Below are 20,389 nucleotides of genomic sequence, written 5' to 3' on the forward strand. Positions count from 1 at the left end.
ACAAACACTGAATCGAAGTCTTTTTTTCTAAGCACTTTGAGCGAATCATCATCTGTATGTAGTAGATTTCATTCTTTAGAAAGTTTGAAAATATGAACTGATTTAGAAATCACTAAAAAGGACGGAGCTGAACATCAGACTCCTTTGAATCTTCGAATTCCAAGAGAGACATGCGCGTATAATGCAGCCTCCTGTTTGGAAAGAGGTCCTCCGGTTCGATTCTCTTCTCTGACCTATCCCAAGGACTCTTTTGACTACATTCCACATATACACACGGAGGAAAACCAAGATGATAAGAACTTGGACACTGGTTATCGAAAATGAAGAATTTTTTGACGCGATGTATATCTCTTGTAGCGCGTTTTAAGTTTGCTTGATTCATTGAAACAACCTAAACTAATCTGTTTTACATGTGCTATGAGGAGGGACGGTACAAATTCTTTGTTTGATCCAATTAATTCTTCCCTTTGACCTAGTTACTTTTGATTCAAGTGCACTTGCCACAATGAATTTGGATTACCAAAATGTGGAATAATTGGATCTTTTAGAGGCTAGGCTGCTTTGGTCAATGAATAAACATGGATAACGGAAACTGGGCCAATTCTGATTGAGACAAAGATTATAGTTGGCTAGTTTTTGTAAGATTGTGAAGTGAACCTTCAATAAATGTATGTAGCGCCCTCTGGTTCGTTAACCACAGTTGCTCTCTAATAGCCTTGATGCAAAGCTACTTTTTCAAATGGGAAGATTAAAAGGAATGAGTGTGTTTTTGAGACATATTCGCGTGTGATTTTTGTTTCTCCTTTGGGTTTGGATGTTTGGACACACCATCGAAAAGTTTGAAAAAATATTTGCCCAATGGTTATTGCTCAACATTGGTTTAAAGAGGTCAAACCCGTTAGGCAAATTTAATACCTTGAAAGTGATATAACTAAAGAACTGAGTCATCAACCTTCTTTTTTTTTTTTTACCAGAATGCCCAAAGCGACAAGGTTTAAGATGGATTTTAAAAAAAGTATGGTCTTAAATAATAAAATGTATAATTAAAGTACATTGTGTACGTTTTTGAACAGGCTATACACGAATGTGTCACCTAAAGCAAGGTTGTGATACCTTTGGTCTTGTGGTTTTACAGAAGTACCCATATATCCAATTTTATTTCCGTTGTGGCAAATTTCAGTATATGCACCATGTGGAAGCAATTAAAGAAAAAGTTGTTTGAGATGGCCGAAATTTTGGCACACTAAAGAGTTTCCTTCTCTTTATGTTTCTTCAGAATTTTTTTTAAATAGATCGTTGCCATGTGAAGGCCAGAACAACAATAATGAACTGAAAGTTGAGACCATTGACGGTTCAAAATCTTTATGATTGTGAAAGCTAAATAACCAAACACGAACATTTCAGGGTGAGAAATAGGATCATAAACTGACTCTTGTAGTTCGTCGATCTCGACCACGATGCAGCTTGATATTTAGTTGATAAAAAAATCATTAAGTCACTCAATTTATTCGTAACTCAAATGCCAACTTTTCCAACAGTCCACTTGACCTTTTAAAGTTCACTTCAATATTGATTCCTTGAAGTGGTATTCATTTTGAACTAGATAGAGGTACATCTGTTTCTACCACAGTTACTTACAATTTAATGTCTGTACATCTACTGATCTAACTTTTTGGTTTCGTGGGAGCCAAAAACTTCCGTATGTACTCAAATTGGTTTAAAAATACTTTATCGTTTTTTTTTTTATTTGGGTTGTTAGTCTCACAAGGTTGAGTGAGAGTTGCCTTCAAATCAAGGGTGTTTTATGCCTTGTTGAATAATGATCTTCAGTCTGTGAGTCCGAATAAACTACGGTATGACTTACTTTAGAGGCTACGAAATATCATTAACAAGATTGGGAATTAAGTCCAAATAAATCGAGGCTTTCATGTCGTTAAAAGATGTAGAGAACCGAGATAGAATTATGAATTACAAGGCTAGATTCAGTTATAATTAGGTGATAATACTTTGATCATAGGTCACAGACAAGGTTTAGCTAACTTTAACTCTTGAATAGAACCCATTTACGTTGTTACACGTAAATGACAAATCCCATGGTCTTATGGTCTTAACCTGCCAGTTATTTCATCTGAAATGGGCACCAAGTCACATCTCTTGTTTTCTAAGTTTCCTTTCAATAAAATGTCTGATCCACTAACGAATAATATGTGGGGCTTAGCTCAGCCAAGGAGACAGTAAAAAGTACAACACCCGTTCTGAATTTTTAAATTTAGTTTAACATGAGCGTGAGAGACAGTTCCTTATTTCTAACCAGGTCAAATTGTTCAATATTTTAAGCTCTTTGTATTATCTACGGGGCTTCTAAGGCTTGAAAATAACAACATCAAACATCATCATTGAAAAGAGACTGAAAAGACTGAGCTTATTGTTTATCCTACCTGACACATTCACATGAAACATACTTAAATTGGGATCAATAACATCAATGTAAAAAGTTACAAAACGTATCGGGCAACTCGACGGGAGTGAATTTATGCGTAGAATCATAAAATTTGAAGTCTTCCAAGAAACACAAATTCAATTTTTTTTACGAGGTGAGTGTCTCGGTCATCAATCAAAGGCATTGTTTTGGAAGAAAATGGCAATTATTATCATTTAGTCTGATCATCGAATGGTTAAGCTAACAAATGCTTGCCCTTGTTTCAGCATTAAGCCCATTCCATTGATGCATTAAAAAAACTAATGGAGGGTTCCTGAATTTTTCTCCTGAGTTTGACTTGGAAGTCCTCAGGGTAGAAAAGGGGAGAGCAGAAGGGTTACATTTCTCTCGCAACATGAGAAGCTTATACCGTATGGTTGTTACCCTGTTCAGAGAGACCTTTAACTAGAGGAGTGGACATCAGCGGAGCTAGGCCGATTTTTCTTTTTGTCACAGCTCCTTGACCGAGGCATATTTGGAAAAAGTTAGTAAGGTACTGGCATTTGAGACCAAACTGCACATATTTCAGTATATTCATAATTACCTATTCTTAAAACTCTGGACTTTTTGCTACATAAACGAGAAACTTTTGATATTTTCATTTAAATTAAGATAACTCAACATTTCAACATGAAAACACGACTTTTTTTTCTTTTAAATCGCTTTTCCATAATGTATGTTAGTATCCCTTGTGACTTTTGGGGAGCTGAAATATTGTTATCACAAAGTGGCCTAGCTTCGCCAATTGTCATGTCCCATCCTCTTGTTAAATGTATCCTTACCTTGTTAAAGAACCACTGGAATACGGGCAAGGCTGCTTTGGACTAGAAATAATGCCACAAAATTGTCTTAATTTTCCAGTCATATCCCTTCAAATACTTATAAATATAAGATAAATCCAACGAGCACGCTTTCAATTAGTGTTTCGTTGATCCAGAACTTGCAGTTTAACGAAAGGGATACATTTTTATCTAACACACATGCCAAATTTGGTTGACCCAAATAAATTGCATTTCTATCAGGTTCTTTTTGTGCAATAAATGCTTTTGTGCAATCAATTTTACTGTCACATCAATCCCTCAGGAGTATAGTGCTGATATTAGATAGCTTCAATGTTGCAAATAACGATATCAATATCTTCCATACACAATTGCATGTACATTACCTAATATTTGAGACATTTCATCCACATGAATGAACGATGATGGACAATCCAGGATTCTAAACTGATTCGCTCACCTTAAACCTTAATCGAGATCAAAAGTCCGTATCTCATCATCGAACTTGGGTCTTAGTCCTTTTGATGTTGTTCTGTGATTACTAATAAAACTGAAATTTTGTTTCTCCAAACAATTTTCTGTAAACATTGAATACCATGTTAAAAAACCTTGAGCGAATGAGTCCCGTTTATATATTTAGACATAAATCCATTTGTTGGAGGAAGCTAGCTGCGCCTAGGAAAAATTAATAGCAAGACTTTTATCGGTGGGAAGAAGGTGAAAGTCATTTCTGGCGTACGTACAATGACAAGGAATCTGTAATGTCAGTAGCCTTAAAGAAGACAACTTCTGGTTCCCAAGTTTGTTCATGATTTCGAAGGACGTTCGTTCACTTGGATGTTTTGAATAGACAGCTTTGTACTTACTTCCTTCCTTTCTTCCTTACTTTTGACGATGACCTTGTCCATTTTGGGTTAATGTTTCTTTTTGAACTTTGTTCTCGAATGACCCTTCTTTGTGAGGGATTCAAAGAGAATACACTAGTGACCTATTTCGAGTCTCAAGTTTTCTAAAGAGTTGTGCGAGGGATTGCTTCCCAACCTTTTCAGGGCAAATACGCCTTGACGAAAAGACAAGTGTCATTGAATCTTTTTTTTTATATAAATGTTGATTTGTTGTTGGGTGTTAATGGGATATGGATTGAGCCCACGTGATGAAGCTAGAAGAAAACTGGTCGAGTAAATATGATTATTGCTATTTAGGCATTTCTCGTTTCTTCAATTGCCATCGGCGACCCCTGCTGCATTTGATACATTCCGAAAGGATCTTATATCCTAACGTACGTACATTTTATGTACATACGCGAGAAAAAGGGACGACTATCCACCATTCAGTTGCTGGTCTCCTTTTTGAGACTTCTCTTGTTTCGCCCTTTTCGTAAAAGAGGGTTGCAGCTTGTGCACAATAATTAATTAACTTTCCCGGAGTGCCTTCAACCAACCCAGAACAACAGTACTCATTACGCTCGAGTCAAAGACCGAGAGTGAAAGAAGCTCATTTAACAGAAGTTGTTGACATTTTTTAATTAGAAGAAAATACCTTCCCAGATGTCTTAAAACACTGCCTTGAACACTTCTGGCTCCTGGCTGCTTGGTAATTAAAAACTCGCGTCAAAAATTTAGGGGAAAAGGGCGACTTACTACCTTCAGCCTACTAACTGAGGAGCAAAAGGACCTCTGTGTCACATTTAAACAACTGCCAAAAAGAATGTGTTCCATATTTCCTCGTTTCCACTTTTCAGTACTTGATGACCAAAACTGCCATGCACTTTCATGGACGCGACCTCCAAGGCCCCGGGAGTGGCTCGTCGATGGTGGGGGGAAGCTCGGGAGGTAGCCAATGTCCATCAGGGCGTGACATCAAACCTCACCAGTGTCAACAATGTCTCAAGGCCTTTTCATCCAACCATCAGTTAGTCCAGCACATTCGAGTTCACACGGGAGAAAAGCCTTACAAATGTTCGTACTGCGATCGACGCTTCAAACAGCTCTCGCATGTTCAGCAGCACACCCGGCTGCACACGGGTACGTAAATCAAGCTCATATGCATAAAGCCATCCATCCATCCATCTTTTTAACATTCATGGTGTTCCATCTCTGTTCCCAACAGGCGAACGGCCTTACAAATGTCATGTTCCGGACTGCGGTCGGGCCTTCATTCAACTTTCCAATTTGCAACAGCACTTACGCAATCACGAATCTCAGTTGGAAAGGCTGAAGAATCGGCCTTTTCATTGCAATATCTGTGGCAAAGGCTTCGCGACGGAATCCTCCTTACGCACGCACAACGGCAAGGTAATTCTCCCCCTCATTCTTACTATCCAATTCCGTCTGGTGTGTAATTCTGAGACCACTGAAAATGACTTATTTATTTAGAAATGTTCCTTCCAGCACACGGCCTTAGTGGGAGGACCCAACCCAACATGCTGCCCGTTGTGTCAAAAACTCTGCATTAGTGGCGAGGCCTTGATGGAGCATATGAAGTTCGTTCACAAAGATCCAAATGCGTCGGGAGTGCCAGGTGAAGGAATACTCGCATATGAACAAACAAAGAAATCTTATTTCCTTTGAGAGCCCATTGTGACACACGTGTTTTTGTTGTTTTTTCTCCCACAGCCAAAAGAAGAAATGCGAACCATCCTTGTCCGGTATGCGGAAAATTCTATGTGAATGAAGGCAGTTTGCGGAAGCACTTGACTTGTCATCCGGAAATGGCCGGGCAAATCTCATCCCAATTGCGTATGTGGCCATGCAGTGTCTGCACCGCGGTGTTCACCCACGAAAACGGCAAGTTCTTTGGTCTTCTCTATACATGGCACCACAACATGTCGGAGATCAGATTGTTTTCATGGCATTTTCTTTGACTCTCATTTTCCAGGCCTTTTGTCGCACATGGACGAGATGCGGATGGATGCCAAGCATCAGTTTGCCGCTCAGTACGTGTTGAATCGAGCGGCCAACGAGCGGCGAGAGAGGGAGGCATTGTTGGCTGCGGCTGCCATGAATATGCAACACTTTGCAATGGCCGGGGGCAACATGCAGCCTTTGTTGGGATCGGGCTTGGCCTGCTCGCCCTCGAGTCAATCGGATTCCTCAGCTACACGGATGTCCACTCCTGGAGAGATGAAGATGGAGCACTCTGGGCTTGGCGGCTCGAGAAACGCATTTGGATCGGCAGGATCAGGGCGGCTGGCTCATCAGCAAGGCCATCATCCCGACTACGTGCATTCTTTATCCCAAGGGAATGTGCCCGGAGCTAGTGGGGCTCAGCATTTCGAATTGGGCAACGTAGGGTTGCTTCAGCAATCAGGAAGCGGGTCAGTCAAGGCCCATGGGAGGGAAGAGGAAAAAGTCATTCCTAGCCCAGGGGGGGACACGAACAACTCCACAACCATGGAAGATGCACTCTCGCCAAATCATCTCCTTCAACAACAACAGCAACAACAACAGCAACAGCAGCAGCAACAGCAGCAGCAGCAACAACAACAACTGCAACAACAACCGCAACAGCAGCAACAGCATGTTCATCAAATGGCTCGACAAAACGATCCCCGCGAACCAGTCAATAGGAGCGTGACCGACCTGGATGCGACAAGAACTCTCGACTCATTTGAGCGATCTTTCGTGGCCCCTGGGGGGATTGAGGGCAATCCCCGTGTGCAAGTCGGCAACCCAAGATCTGATCCCGAGCAATCAACCATTGGGCATCGAGTCGTTGAACAGGGTGTGGTGGGCAATGTGGGTGAATCCAGCCGGTCGTTGATTTCGCCCGCCGTTCCAGTCGCCAGGGCTTCCTCATCCGATTCCTTGTTCAAACCAAGTGCGTTTGGAACGGACGACGGTGGTCCAATGGCGGGCTATCCTCCGACCAGTGGTTACTCTGAACTGCTCAGCCGATATCGATTAGAACAAACATTGAAACATTTGCATGGATTCCAAGATGCCAGGAACATTGGGATTCCCTTCTCCAGCAGTTCGGCCACTGGACAGGGGCCCGTATGAAAAGAGACCCCTTGAAATCGCTGTTCCTCTTCTAGATATTATTACATCTTCTTCCGATCCAACAAGATTTGTTGATCTGCTTTAAAGAGAGGTAATAGGGAAGGAGATGGCAAGAAGGGGAACTAGTTCAAGACTTCTGGTCGAAGATAATAATTTCGTATTAGACGTACTTTCCTGTAGCTAAAAACACTTAGATTTAGAAACTGGTAGAATTTCTTTAGTTGACGGATTCCTGTTTGCTTCTATCGCTTTGTTGTTCCCTTATCAAAGGAAAGCACTGCTTTAGAAGATTCTACACCATCAAGGTACTTGATGAAGTCAACTAGTTTATCAAGTACAAAAAAGTCCCCGCATAATGATAACTATTATTATCATGAGGAAGAAAAGGAGGAGATGGAGGGCGACAGTAATAGTAATAATGATGTTCATAATACTGCTTTCCTCCTATGAGACTAATCCTTCACGAATATCCAGTTAGTGTCAATGATGAACAGATACTCGCCTACGAGTGTACAAACTTAATTGATCGACGACAATTTTATCTTAGAACTATTTTTACATGATCTCATTATTGTACTGCTCACCTGTAAATGTGAATCGTGTGGCATCATGTGTTTGCCTCTTGTCTAAATTCTTCAATAAGGATTGATCGCTGTACGTGACATCGAGCCCTACGGCTTTCTCATTCCCATTCTTTGGTCAATAAATCAATTCATACGTTGCAAACATAGAAGCTTGTCAATTCATAGTTCTCACTCGTTTTCTGCTACATTACAATAGTTATATTTACACGAAGAAAAACATCCAGGGCACAACATTTGCCAACACCAAACTGAACAAATATCTTCAAAATCACTCAATAATTGAATCGTCCTCGTTGGAATCCTCGACCTCGGGCATCATGGCCTCGCCAACCGCCATTACCACGGTTGCCCGCAAATCGCTTAGACGGCGGTCCACCGTCACCACCTGCAAAGGGTCGAGGAGGTCGGCTCGTGAACATACTTCCGCTATTTTCAACCGACTCCATCCCGTTACGACCCGCATTGATCACGCATAACTCTTCAAGGGTGTTCAGGAGCTCTTGGTCATCCTCAGGAAATTGAGTGATTAATTCCGGATCATCGGCAATCCGTAGAATAAGTTTTTCCAAAGCAGGGCGGATGGCTAAGACGATCGAGGCGTGGTAGGGTGTAATACGTAAGTTGATCCAATTGTCCAATCGAACTAGACCATTCGCAAGGAGGTCCACTTTTCTTGATCCGAACATGAGCAAATGGATTGGACTGACCATGGTCATTTGTTTGCACGAAACAGCTCGGGTTCGTATTTTTTCTCCAAATACAAAAAGCGGTATTGGGAACTTGAAAGCGTCCTTGGTGAAATTCACGGATGATTTATGGATTAGGGCATCCTTCGCTTCTGTGGTGAAGACCTTGCGTTTTTCCTTGTGCATGCAAACGTTGGGGTACAAACCCAAGGTCATAAGACCGATCACCACGTCCAGCTTCCGATCTGGAGCATGGAAATTTAAGTTTTGCTGGGCAAAACAGTCCTCGGGAAACCCTTGGCCAATCAGTAAGTCACGGAGTTGAGACTTGGCTTCCCAAGTGGTTCGCAAAGTTGATATGTTCAATCCTTTGTGGTCGCAAAAATTGACCTCTGCCACTTCACCCCCCATTCGAGCATCCTCCCAATTGTTGAAGGCATTGAGGGCACAAAGATGGTCGGAAAAGCGATTTCCAGCGAAATTCTTTTGCTGAAAGCTCAAACGACCACCTCTCATGTCGGTCACGAAGAATTCTGTGCCAGCCGAAGTTTGGGCGGCAATGGTGCAAAGGGCGTCACCAAACTTGAGAGCCGCGCCCAGGACCAGCATCTTGCCCACTCGGGGCTCAATGGGCAGTCTGGCAAGAATTTTTCCCAATGACGTCAGCTCGTCATCCTTGTTCAGACATTTCATCTCTCTCAGAAGAACCTCGGCTTCGATAACGGCGTCAATGGGCGGGGGTTCTAGGGCCTTGGACAAAAACTGGCCCACACTCCCCAATTTGAGTAGTTTAATGGATAAAGCCAGTTCATGGAGTGGGGTTCGAAACATCTCGGGGGTCATGTGCTCATCTAGCTTCGAGTATCTGGCCTTGGAACACAAGTGAAACGCGAATCCCGGACGAACCCGACCCGCTCGTCCTCTCCTTTGTTGGAGGTTGCTTCGACTGGCCCAAACAGTGGCGTAGTTGGTCATGTTATTATGGGATGTGAACAACTTCATCTTGGCCTTGCAACTGTCAATGACAAACACCACATCATCAATGGTGATCGAGGTCTCCGCAATATTGGTGGAGAGAATGATCTTCATGACACCTTCCGGAGGCCGCGTGAAAACGGCTTTTTGATCTTCTCGTGGAAGTTGGGAATGTAAGGGCAAAACTCTGTATTGGTTTCCACCAAATTCGGGATGCTGTTGAAGATATTTCAGCAACGCAAAAATGAGGTTCCAGCCGGGTAAAAACACCAAAACCGCCCCGGGAACACCCATGCCTTTGATGTACTTCAAAAGGCTTTCAATGAGCTCGAAACTGATCTCACGTTCGCTCAGGTTGGCCATTAGGTCTCGGGTGACGGGTTTGTAATCCGCAGAGCACACTTTGTTCAAATCGGCGTCCTCGATATCTCGGTCATCTCCAGTCTCATCATCTTGGTTCCTCTTCTTGGCTTTGAAATTGTCAGGCAAGCAGAAGTTTGTCATCTCGATGCAATCCTCGAGGTAATATTCCTTAACGGAATGGGAACGCCCAGGCACCTCAATGATTGGACAATTGTCGAAATACGCGGAAAATAGGCTTGTATCAATGGTCGCCGACATCAGAACGATTCTTAGATCCGGGTAGTTGTGGACCATGTCCCGAAGGACAACCAATAGAAAATCCGTGTTCACGTCTCGTTCATGAATTTCATCGACAATGACATGCGAGATGCCACGGAGCCCGCCTTCAAGTTTCCTCAAAAGCACACCCACCGTACAGAACATCACGGATCCGTAGGGTCTGGGCAACATCGACTCAAATCGTACACTGTATCCAATACTCTCACCCAGGGGCTCACATCGCTCCACAGAAACACGGTCTGCCACCGACACGGCCGAAATCCTCCGGGGTTGAGTTACCACAATGTTGCATTGAGCTCCTTGTCCGGAACTGATGTATTCGTCCAGAATGTATTGGCACACCTGAGTGGTTTTTCCACATCCGGTGCTTCCTCGGATCAAAATCACTTGATGGTCTGCAATGCTAGCCACAATGTGATTCTTTTGATCGAAAATCGGCAAAGATCCTCTCTGAGCGATGGACTCCTGAATGGCTGGATCCGTTTTTTGTCGCTCAGACCAAGCGTTAAACATGTCCGAACTTAGAGTGTCTAGAGGGGTGTTAGCCAAGGGACCTTCGTCAATGTTGCAGCCCATCCAAGGGTGCCAATTTTCAACTGGGGGACACCACGAAATGACTCCCGCCACCGGGGCTTGCGTCGCCATTTCGAGCACATCCACTTCTGGGAGCAAGGATAGAACTTCGCCTTCGGAAATGGTGGCGGTTTCCACGTCCACCGCGCCAAGATCCAGGGTTTTGAGGGTGTGTTCCACTTTCGAAGCCAAATCTTCAGAAATGCAAACATCATAGGCTGGAAGTTCTAGAATGTCGCGGTTCTTCTTCAGTGTGCCTGAAAATGCGGGGATCACTCCCAAATGGAACAGTTGCCTAACCAGTGACAGGGCACAGCTTTTGGAGGCGGATTGCTTGTTGGATCCACTTTCTCTGGCGTGAACGTTTCGCTTCAATTGAGGAACGTAGAAACTCATTTCAGCGATGAAGCTCTGATTGTGAGAGGGTCCGAAATTTGAATACTTGTAGTCCGCCTTGATCCTACTACTCTGAATCCATTGGTGCAACATGGATTTGGAGTTTTCCAAGGTCCAGTTTCCATGTATGCCAGCATTCACATCCAAATCTTCCGCCTCTTGGAACTTCTTCTGTTCCACTGGATCAACGAATCGCTCTTTGAAGTTGGGCTTTTGATCCTCTTGACCAACGGGAACGTACGCTTGACCCAGCGATCCAGGATCATATCCCGGCCTTCCACCCCCACTTCCGTCAAACAAGGACGTTGAAGGACCAGCGAACGCTGATGTCTGGATTCCAGAATCTTGAGGAATCTCAGATTGCCCCAATAAACCTTGTCGCACTAAGTAAACCAAGAAGTCTTTTGCCGCGTTACTTTGAGCATCCTTTTTGTTGGTAGAATTCCCAAAGGCGGTGTAGTTATAGGTGGGGACCGTCAATTCACAAAGAAACCGTTGGCGGTGCTTTGGTCCAGATTGCCTCACGTTGTACTGGGGAGGTTCCTGCTTACGTTTCCCCAACCAACTATATAAGAACGATTTGCTCTCTTCCGACATGATAGGAAATTGAAGGTCTCCTTGTTCTCCTGGCACTCCCTAAAGAGACGGGTAAATTGTTTAATAGTGAAGATACTAGTCATATTATGTAGGCATGCTTTGCTAGTTGGAACCGAATAATGGAATGAACATGGGACACCTCGATATTTTTCGAAAACAAAACCTTCTTCGTCTTGGGTTTGTTGCGCAGCAAATCCGGTTCAAGGCGAGTACTTTGTTGCGTGAATATGTTAATGGTGAGGTAAGTTCCTTAAATTAGTTGATGTTAAGACAGGGGCACGAAATATTTTCATTTCATTTTAATAATTTATCGAAATCTAGCGGAGGGTAGATACATTTAGAGGCAATAGATACAATGAGATTAAGAAATGTTAAGCAATATGTTAAAAAATATGTCAATGTGTCAATGGCAGAGAAAAGAAAGTAAAATTGTCGAGATGTTAAAAGGCTTATTTAGCCGTAGTGTACCGATCAATTTTGAGCCCTTGCAATCTTGGCTTTTTTCATATGAATGCGGAGTTGTTTTTTTTGATTCACAATGTTAACAAGAGCACTTTTTAGTAAACAAATTTGGTTGAAAAGTACCGAACTATCTTTTCCTTTTATGCATGAAAACTGGGATAGGATGATTGGACATGACTAGAATAGTATTAATATTATTTCAGTTTTTCACAAAAAGAGTAATATTTATCTCCTCGTACCAAAAGAATCATAACAATTGGGTTGAAAAATTGTCCAAAAAGCAGCATGAATGTGGTACCAAATAAACTAACGCATGAAAAAAATTATGAAATATTGAGAAAGATCACTTTCACAACAATTCTGGTCCCTTTTTCAAAACTGGTCTGATGATTTCTGACCTTTAAAACTGTCACATCAACTTATGCCTAATTCCAATAAATCCCTTGGAGAACAGTAGGACGAAGGGATAAAATCAAAATGGGAATTATGTTCAATTTACATTTTTCCCCACTATCCATTAATCCAATATTTGATGACCCATATTGTTAAGGGCTAAGAATGTGAGGAAAATTTCGTCCGCAAGCCTAAATCAGCAAGGACCATCCTGAGCTGCAAGGCGTAAGTCGTTCGTACATCAATTAAAGGAACTAATTACAGGTACAATTACTTTGGCCAAAATGAGTACTTCATTACACAACCATTAATTTTAAAAAAATGTGACGGCGTTACTCGTTACAGGCAATCTTCCTAAAACTAAAACGACCAATATTTCAGTTGTGATGCCTCATCAAGATCATATTTCTTTGGGTCATTGGTTTTTTGTTTCAAACAGTCCTAAAATTTGAAGTGTTTACGTCAATATGTTACGGTAATAAGCATTGACATTGAGGCTTGACCTAACCGATGTTTGCCAATCCAATAGAAATGCATAAAAGGTAAACAATATATTTTCAGCTTCGAACAACAACAGTATCGCTCTTTTTTCGGACTTTCTTAACGCTGCTAGGAATGGAAGGCGAAAATAACTATCTATTTTATTTAATTTAAACTCATATATTATCTGATCAACCATAGAATTAGAGTTAGCGGATCTGTCTAACCCTTGATCAGGAATTTTAGTCAAGAATTTGTCCAAGTCTGACATTAATGTTGCTACAGGATCAACAATCCCTACGTATTTCCTACGAATATTTGAGGGCAGCAAATTAAACAATGAAGGAGCCCGAGAAAGAAAAGAGTTGGACTTCATACTGGAGTTCTTACTAATGTGGGCTCTCGAAGGCTTGAAGGTGATCTGATAGGGACAATATGCTTAATGGCTTTTTGAAATGAAAAACTTTCGAGACACATATAAAAATCAAAATGATTGTATATTCTAAACATGTTTTTTTATTACATCAGATACTTATATTGATGAAGTTATCATAAATTATATCATGTTGCAACAACGATCATGCTCTTTTGAAAAGTTAACCCTAAGAAAACTGATTTGTCGTCTTCGAAAACGTTTCTAAAATAAAATTCTTCGATAGCACTCAATTATTATTTTTTCAGCGCTTTCCGAATCTTTAGCTCCTTTTTTTAATACTCACAAAGTATTAATATTAATCATTTTGCCATTTTTAGACTAACATCATTCAAATCTTACACATATCAAGCTTTTTCTCTTGATTTTTTTTTCTAGCCTGGACTAATGATTATTGAAGGTTTGCAACTACGATACAAAAGGACATGATGGAAAAATAGTGCTATGACTCTCAAGTGCATAAAGCTTCCTCAATAGAATCTGTGGTTTGAGTGATTCAAGGATGGAAATGGGGAGAGTTGGGAAGTTTGGTACAACATACTTAATACAGCCATTTTTTTTTTCTTGTTTACCGATTACATTACAACTTCGCTCCGACAGTTTAGTCCAACAGAATTTGATTGAGAAGAAGAGAAGTAAACAATAAAGAAGTGTAAATACAAGACTTGAAAACAAAAACACCCTCAATGATGTTAAAAGCCAGCACAATTTTCAACCCTGATCTTCCCTCTTCAAGATACTTTCCATGAAAATAGCACTAAAATGACATTATTGGTTAAAATTGCCTAAAAGCTTCAAGTTTCCTTAGTTGTCGAAGTAGAAATGCAAAGTTAGAGTTCACTCTGAAGCATGAAAAATAAACGGGTAACGAGTAATGTTTGGGTTTTTGGGTTGTTACCACTGCACCATTTTAAAATGTAATGTTATTACAGTTCCTTTTCGAAAAAAGTTACCACGTTAAAAGAGTTGCCAGTTAGAAATAACGTGTTTTGTTGAATTTCAATCAGAAAAAACACTATTTCCAAAGAAATCTAAGAGCGAGTTATCCACTTCAAAATGTCTTATTCAATCGTATAATCAAATCCAATGATTCGAATTGAGCAATGTCTTTTCGAACCATGGACAGATGCAGCAAAAGTTCTGATTTGACATCAGCACTAATATGGACCTTCCGAACTCATTTAATCTTCCGTCAAATATTGCGACGAATTACCTCAGAGTGGTCAAAAATTGAACATTTTTAAACTGCAGCTAAAACAAAATATTTATTACCGTAGATTTTCTTCCACGATGGTATTTAAATCTTTGTAACCAGTGCTGCTGCGAATTCGGAACCGACAAACAGTAGCAATAAATTTTAACTTATTTTTTTCAGGGAAGGAATTGGGCACAAATTATCAGATTGGGATATAAAAAGGAAATAAAGGTCTGCCAAGGTTGTGGCCGCTACGCTACACCCAGGCAAGAGCACCTAATACATGATGCACAATTCTAAACCTCTCCAAATTGATGTCCAATGTGCTTCCTTGTGCTATACAGAACACCATATGCAGCCAGGTGGGTTTCTGGAAGAAGAGGAAGGTCCCCTCTACTCATCGGGAAGTACCTGAAGCCTGAGTAACAATGGCCACGTGGGTCGTCGAGAAGGCCTTCTTGATATGCATCCGCATTGTAGCCGTAGCCTTAGGCGTTGGTGCCGTTCATGGTTTACCAGAGCCCTTGTGACCCTCGAGAGACCTCACGAAATTTGAAAGACAAATGAACCCTCAAACTTCCAACATGGATATGTTCAAGCTTATTGGACAAAGTTTACACATATTATTGACCTCTATTGGTTCGAGATAATGCTTGCTACTGCGTCGTTGCGAAATGGGAAAATCGACCTCTAAGCGTGATATTCTGGATTCTTAACCCGCTCTTGGATAACTGTCCGCTGAAATCGTTATTTATTCATGTAACGACCGACGATTTATCTTAAACAATTCGTTAAAAATCATTCAATACTTTTCCTTTGGATTTGCTGGAAGCCGTTCTTCGCCATTTTGCCTAATGTGAAGCTTAAAATTTTGTTGAGTTGATAGTCTTTCCAATTTAAGGTAAAAGAAGGCACTTTATTGGGCATGTAAGAAAGCACAATACTTAAAAAAAATACGACAGATCGGGAAAACATGACTGCCTTAAACCATTTGCGTACATTCTTAACTGATGATGATTGGAAATAGAGATAGTGCATCCCTGCATAAGATCCAAAACAAAGGCTTCTACTATACTTATGTTTACAATAGTATGACACCCATTGGGCAGGTTATCAAAAAAGTCATTTCAAAAGCTTGGAAGTAAGGGATTTTACATTTGTTGAATTTTCTGGTCTATTTATATTCCGATGCGTCGAGTTTTCTGATGTGTCGGATTTTCTGATGTACTAAGTTTTCCAATGCGTCGAGTCTTCATTGTCGAGTTTTCAGGCGTCAAGTTTCCCGGTATGTCGAGCTATCCCATGTATCGACTTTTTCTGCGTCAAAGTATGCTAGAACCACCTAATTTAGACTTACAAAATCAAGAAAGGTTTTTAGGCGGGCTTGAGTCCACAAAGGACTAACCGAGTGCGGCAAAAGGTTGCAACATCGAAGGACTCTTACGAATCCGGCTCATTTAATTTCGAGCCCACCGAAGACGGGCAATGATCTAAACATTATTTGTTAGGTAATGGTGGATCTACCCTAGGTATATTTTGATACAATTTACACACAATTTCAGAAATGTTAGACTTATATCACTACATAACCATCCCTGAACTTCCCTGTTTTTTTATCTGTCACGTTGATTCACTTCGAAATTGTGACCAAGAATATATAGATCTAATTGGTTTGAAGACATTCATATACGATATGAATATGAATTCACACTTTGGAACCTTTTAGTGACATTTTTGAATTGAATCGACATTCGTAATTTAAAGAAGAGGTCACAAAACCTCTTAAACTACACGCTTTTTTAAACAATGGAGTTAGTTTTCTTTGTCTGATGTCGATCACATCCGAAATTGTAAGCTAAAATACATCACTTCTAGATCTATCGTAACCTGGTAAGTTGTAAATCGAGGTCACCATTTGGTAACTTTACAGAAAGGTAGATGGTTTCGACGCTTGGTAGCCTTAGCAAGTATGAATGGTATAGTCAAAGGCATATGAGATATGACTATCCAACTCTCCCAGGACCTGGTATTCTTTTATAAATACAAAACATTCAAGTTGAATTAAAGAGGACGTATAGTGAGTCATGAGGCTAATTGGAAATACTGTTGGGCCTTTGACAGCACTAGTTTCAATATATTTGTGTCACTTCGTTGGTGACTGATGAAGATGTCCATTTTTCATGCAAAATTTATCGGGTACTTGATTAGTAATTTCAGTGGCCACTTGGGAGGAATGAAATTTTTATAATCTCATTTCTCTCCCTGGCTGTCCCAGTTTGTGAACATTAACCTTCTAACACACTCATCCTGTTAGGGATAGCACAACATACAATCAAATAAAAACAGCTATGCAATGATTCATTCCTTGTCGTCCCCAAGATTTAGTTTGCTACTGTTTTCCGTAAGGTGCACGCTAACTTACGCCGTTAAATGTTACGGCTAAGTAACCCTTTCCAGAGAGGGCAACCTGAAAATATCCAACGCGAGGACTTAACTGATATTCAATACCATGAACCATACAAACATTAACTGTTTCTGATAAATAGTTTGAGACAAATAAATGTTCTGTTGAAACCATGAATTGATCAAGACTAAAATTATTTCAGATTTACCCTCCGGCATGGCATCACCAATTAATTCAAGATTATGAAAGAAGTGGATCGCATTCGGTGTCATTCTCAAAAGGTTCGAATAAAACATAACGAGACGGCAATATCAACAGAGCGGAGGCTTTTGTTTATTGTTCCACCATCATAATGATCGCTATCTGTTAGATCAATCCTCGTCTTCCTCTTGTTTCGAATCGCCTCCCTTCTTGGCGTTCTTCCTCTTGACGCGTCCGGGTCGTCCGCCTCCGAAGGGCGACTTCAAGGAGAAATCAATGTGCTTTTGCGAATCCAATCGCACCACGAAGCTGGGCACATTCACCACTTGCTTACGGACACGAATGTGACGCTGACGGATTAGGACGCGAGCGTGATGGATGGATTTGGCCAATCCCAACTTGAACACCTGGGTTTGGAGGCGGCGTTCCAAGAAATCTTCGACCTTTAGGCCCAACACGAAATCCAATTTCATGCGGCTCTCGTCCAAGACACCAATGCGGACCAAACGACGCAAGAGCGCATTACCTTCGAACAGGCGTTTGGCATCCTTCTCCTCCAAGGTCAAGAGCTCACGAGCGGCCTTGCGGATCTTGGCCAAGGCGAATTTGACGCGCCAGACCTCGCGCTTGTTACGTAGTCCATAGTCTCCGATGAGCTTCAACTCCTGGTCCAAACGAGCCTTTTCGAAAGGTCGTCGGGGAGTGGCGTACACCTTGGAATAATTCGTGGGCAAACGGCCGTTCACCATGGTGCGGGTCGTCGTCCTGTGAGGCAAGAGAGCGATAAAACATGTGCTAGACAGACGTGCAATCCCTTTCTCGGTGATTGCAAAATATCCCGGACCTGATTATGTTTCATCCCCCTTTGGCTGAACAAAGTCAAAAATTATTGTTTGTTATGGAGACAGGGACCCTGACACCATGCTGGTCTGTTTCATATTAAGGGCGGTATTTCAATCACTTTAAAAGTCTTGAAAGTGATTTGCAGACAAGATCGATTTTCGAAATGCTAATAATAATACTTTATTTTCGCTGGAGGTGGAGTTGTGACAAAATTCTGAACCTAATAAAGCGAGCGATGAGAATGACATCTTGCATCAAAAGAATGACACAATTTGGACACTACACAATAACGAGTTGTGAATTGAAAAAGACAATCCTGCGTTTCATCGCTCATGCACGCTTAAGGCCAAACAATGCGTTAACATGAGCATGGGATACGTTGATCAGGTCCCCTGGCACATCAGTCGTCTAGTCAAAATCGTTAAAAGCAACCAGCATGATGTTGCCATTTAACCCCGTCGCATTTCTGAAGCATAATCACACATAATCAGATCCATTTGACTTCTAGATCCCGTTCGCGTGATTTAATTTCTTCTACGGCAGCTTTCCTTCTGTACGGATTGTCTGACCAGATCCGCTGAATCCGAGAATATCTGGTCCATCGGAGTCAGTGTGGCTCAATCATGGCTCGCCAGGCCATAATAGGGCCAAACTGAATCCGGTGAATCGTTATCAAGCCTCCTTCTCTATTGACAATGGCCGTCCAACAAAGAAATGAACCGAACACTACGATTAGATCGAGACACGGTGTCCAAAACCCGGACAACGAGACTCGCACCTTTCAAGAATGACACACGGATGGCTGGGCCCTTGGGAAGGTCACTTAGAAACGAGAGCCGTGGGTTCCCGAAGGTGTAGCCTTCATTTGGGAGCCCGTTGGGTGCTTTGGATCACTGATAATGGAAAAATTGAACTTACCGTCCAACTGTCGAATGTTTCGCTGCGGAGGACTTCCGGAAAAAGAACGAAGCAGCTGATTGTACCAACAAACAGCTGAGACGAGGGCCGTCAACGCATCATAAGAACGTAATCACTCCGGCCTAGCTAGCCTGGGAAGGGGGCCTGATCCAGGGCTCAGCGTGGCTGAAATGGAATGTGATGTTGGTCCCAAACCTCGAAAGCTAGCGAATTGTCTCGGCCTTGGTTTTGCAAGACTTATATATTGACGCCTTTTTGGGAATGAATAATATGCAAAGTAATATGGATGGTTAGAAAGTTTTGAAGAATTAGTTTCTTTCCATTACCCAAGACTGGAACTCTTAATTCATTCAAAGTGGTAAAGCTTTATTCATAAAATTAACTCGAAGTTAAGTTCAGTTGATGTTTTTCTTTGGGAACAAAGTACATGCTTCAAAGCCTTGGTTAAAAAAGAGAGGAATGGAAAGAGTCTTAACTTACGGCTGTACTCTCCATTTGGTCATCCTGACTGAAGTCATTTTCAGGCACGGGCTGTCGCGTTTTCCAAAGGATAAGTCAAGGACTGGATAAGGCAAAATTGTGACACAAAGTGATTGCATGGACAAAAAGAAAAGTCATATTGACTACTTAGATAACTATGAATTCCTACCTCTCTAACAACTCATGAAACCAAAATGGAAATTGAATCACTAATCAATTGGTTTATTAAGTACATAGAAACACTTAAAAATGTACCATCACAACCATCATTTAAAAAAAAAAAATTTCCACCTGATTCTTGTATGAGGTGAATTGAAAATATGATAAAGTCTTTAAGAGATAATATCTTTTATGAGCAACTAGCAACTAATATGGAAGAGAGCTCTTCATTGTTTTTGTGGAGAGCTCAAAAGCAATCAAACTTTTACAATCACTACCATTAACCCTAAAACTTGGTAGAGGACAAAGCTCATGGATACTTTTGAAGATGTACAGTAAAAGATACCTTTTGAACCTGTACTGCAAAGTCCCAATCTCCTCAATTTGTTCCAATGAAATGGCTCTTCCATTTTCACGCTATTCCTGGTTCCCATTTTTGGCCTGAAAATGGAGCTAGAATCCTAATATTTTACGCATCAAAAGAGCAAATTTGAAAATACTTGCATTTTTAGCCCAGGTCTTTTCACGCTGAGAAAGAGCATATATATGTTGTGTTCTTACGTGTCTTTTTTTCCTTTGAACAATAAATCTTTGAGCCAAAGCGAATTCTTTTACTGAGAAATGTTCGGGAATAAGACTGACGGTAGATGCGAAATGATAATTTCGCAACCTAGTAAAAGGTCAATTCAAGTTTTATGAGCAGGCAGGT

General features: G+C 41.3%; 3 protein-coding genes across 9 annotated transcripts in view; 1 reads left to right on the forward strand and 2 right to left on the reverse strand.

Annotated features, from left to right (window-relative positions):
- Window positions 1-7,326, forward strand: part of LOC131882646 (zinc finger protein squeeze-like) — a 22,452-nt gene extending 15,126 nt beyond the window's left edge. For 4 of the 5 annotated variants that reach the window (XM_059229861.1, XM_059229863.1, XM_059229864.1 and 1 more), the window contains 5 exons: window positions 5,000-5,282; window positions 5,368-5,552; window positions 5,634-5,778; window positions 5,874-6,044; window positions 6,136-7,326. In XM_059229861.1, coding sequence (XP_059085844.1) covers window positions 5,000-5,282; window positions 5,368-5,552; window positions 5,634-5,778; window positions 5,874-6,044; window positions 6,136-7,259 — 1,908 coding nt within the window. In that variant the 3' untranslated portion in view covers window positions 7,260-7,326. The remainder of the gene's footprint in view (window positions 1-4,999; window positions 5,283-5,367; window positions 5,553-5,633; window positions 5,779-5,873; window positions 6,045-6,135) is intronic. The other variant, XM_059229862.1, reaches the window with a different exon arrangement.
- Window positions 7,327-8,026: 700 nt separating this feature from the next.
- Window positions 8,027-11,756, reverse strand: LOC131882644 (dosage compensation regulator-like). The gene has a single exon (XM_059229858.1). It carries the CDS (start codon window positions 11,710-11,712, stop codon window positions 8,116-8,118), a length of 3,597 nt encoding a protein of 1,198 aa, XP_059085841.1. The 5' UTR covers window positions 11,713-11,756; the 3' UTR covers window positions 8,027-8,115.
- Window positions 11,757-17,390: 5,634 nt separating this feature from the next.
- On the reverse strand, window positions 17,391-19,198 carry LOC131882647 (small ribosomal subunit protein uS4). 3 transcript variants are annotated; one of them, XM_059229866.1, is made up of 2 exons: window positions 19,042-19,198; window positions 17,391-18,045 (listed from the first exon to the last, which is right to left on the reverse strand). In XM_059229866.1, exon 2 carries the CDS (start codon window positions 18,027-18,029, stop codon window positions 17,451-17,453), a length of 579 nt encoding a protein of 192 aa, XP_059085849.1. In that variant the 5' UTR covers window positions 18,030-18,045; window positions 19,042-19,198; the 3' UTR covers window positions 17,391-17,450. The 3 variants fall into 3 exon arrangements, with proteins under 3 accessions (XP_059085849.1, XP_059085850.1, XP_059085851.1); XM_059229867.1 differs by lacking the exon at window positions 19,042-19,198 and adding an exon at window positions 18,902-18,924; XM_059229868.1 differs by lacking the exon at window positions 19,042-19,198 and adding an exon at window positions 18,824-18,827.
- Between the last annotated feature and the right edge of the window lie 1,191 nt (window positions 19,199-20,389).

This window comes from Tigriopus californicus, chromosome 6, assembly GCF_007210705.1.
Source record: "Tigriopus californicus strain San Diego chromosome 6, Tcal_SD_v2.1, whole genome shotgun sequence".
Lineage (NCBI taxonomy): Eukaryota > Metazoa > Arthropoda > Copepoda > Harpacticoida > Harpacticidae > Tigriopus > Tigriopus californicus.

Coding starts and splice junctions, on each gene's coding strand:
- LOC131882644 (XM_059229858.1), bottom strand. CDS start 11,712: ATGTCGGAAGAGAGCAAATCGTTCTTATATAGTTGGTTGGGGAAACGT.
- LOC131882647 (XM_059229866.1), bottom strand. CDS start 18,029: ATGGTGAACGGCCGTTTGCCCACGAATTATTCCAAGGTGTACGCCACT.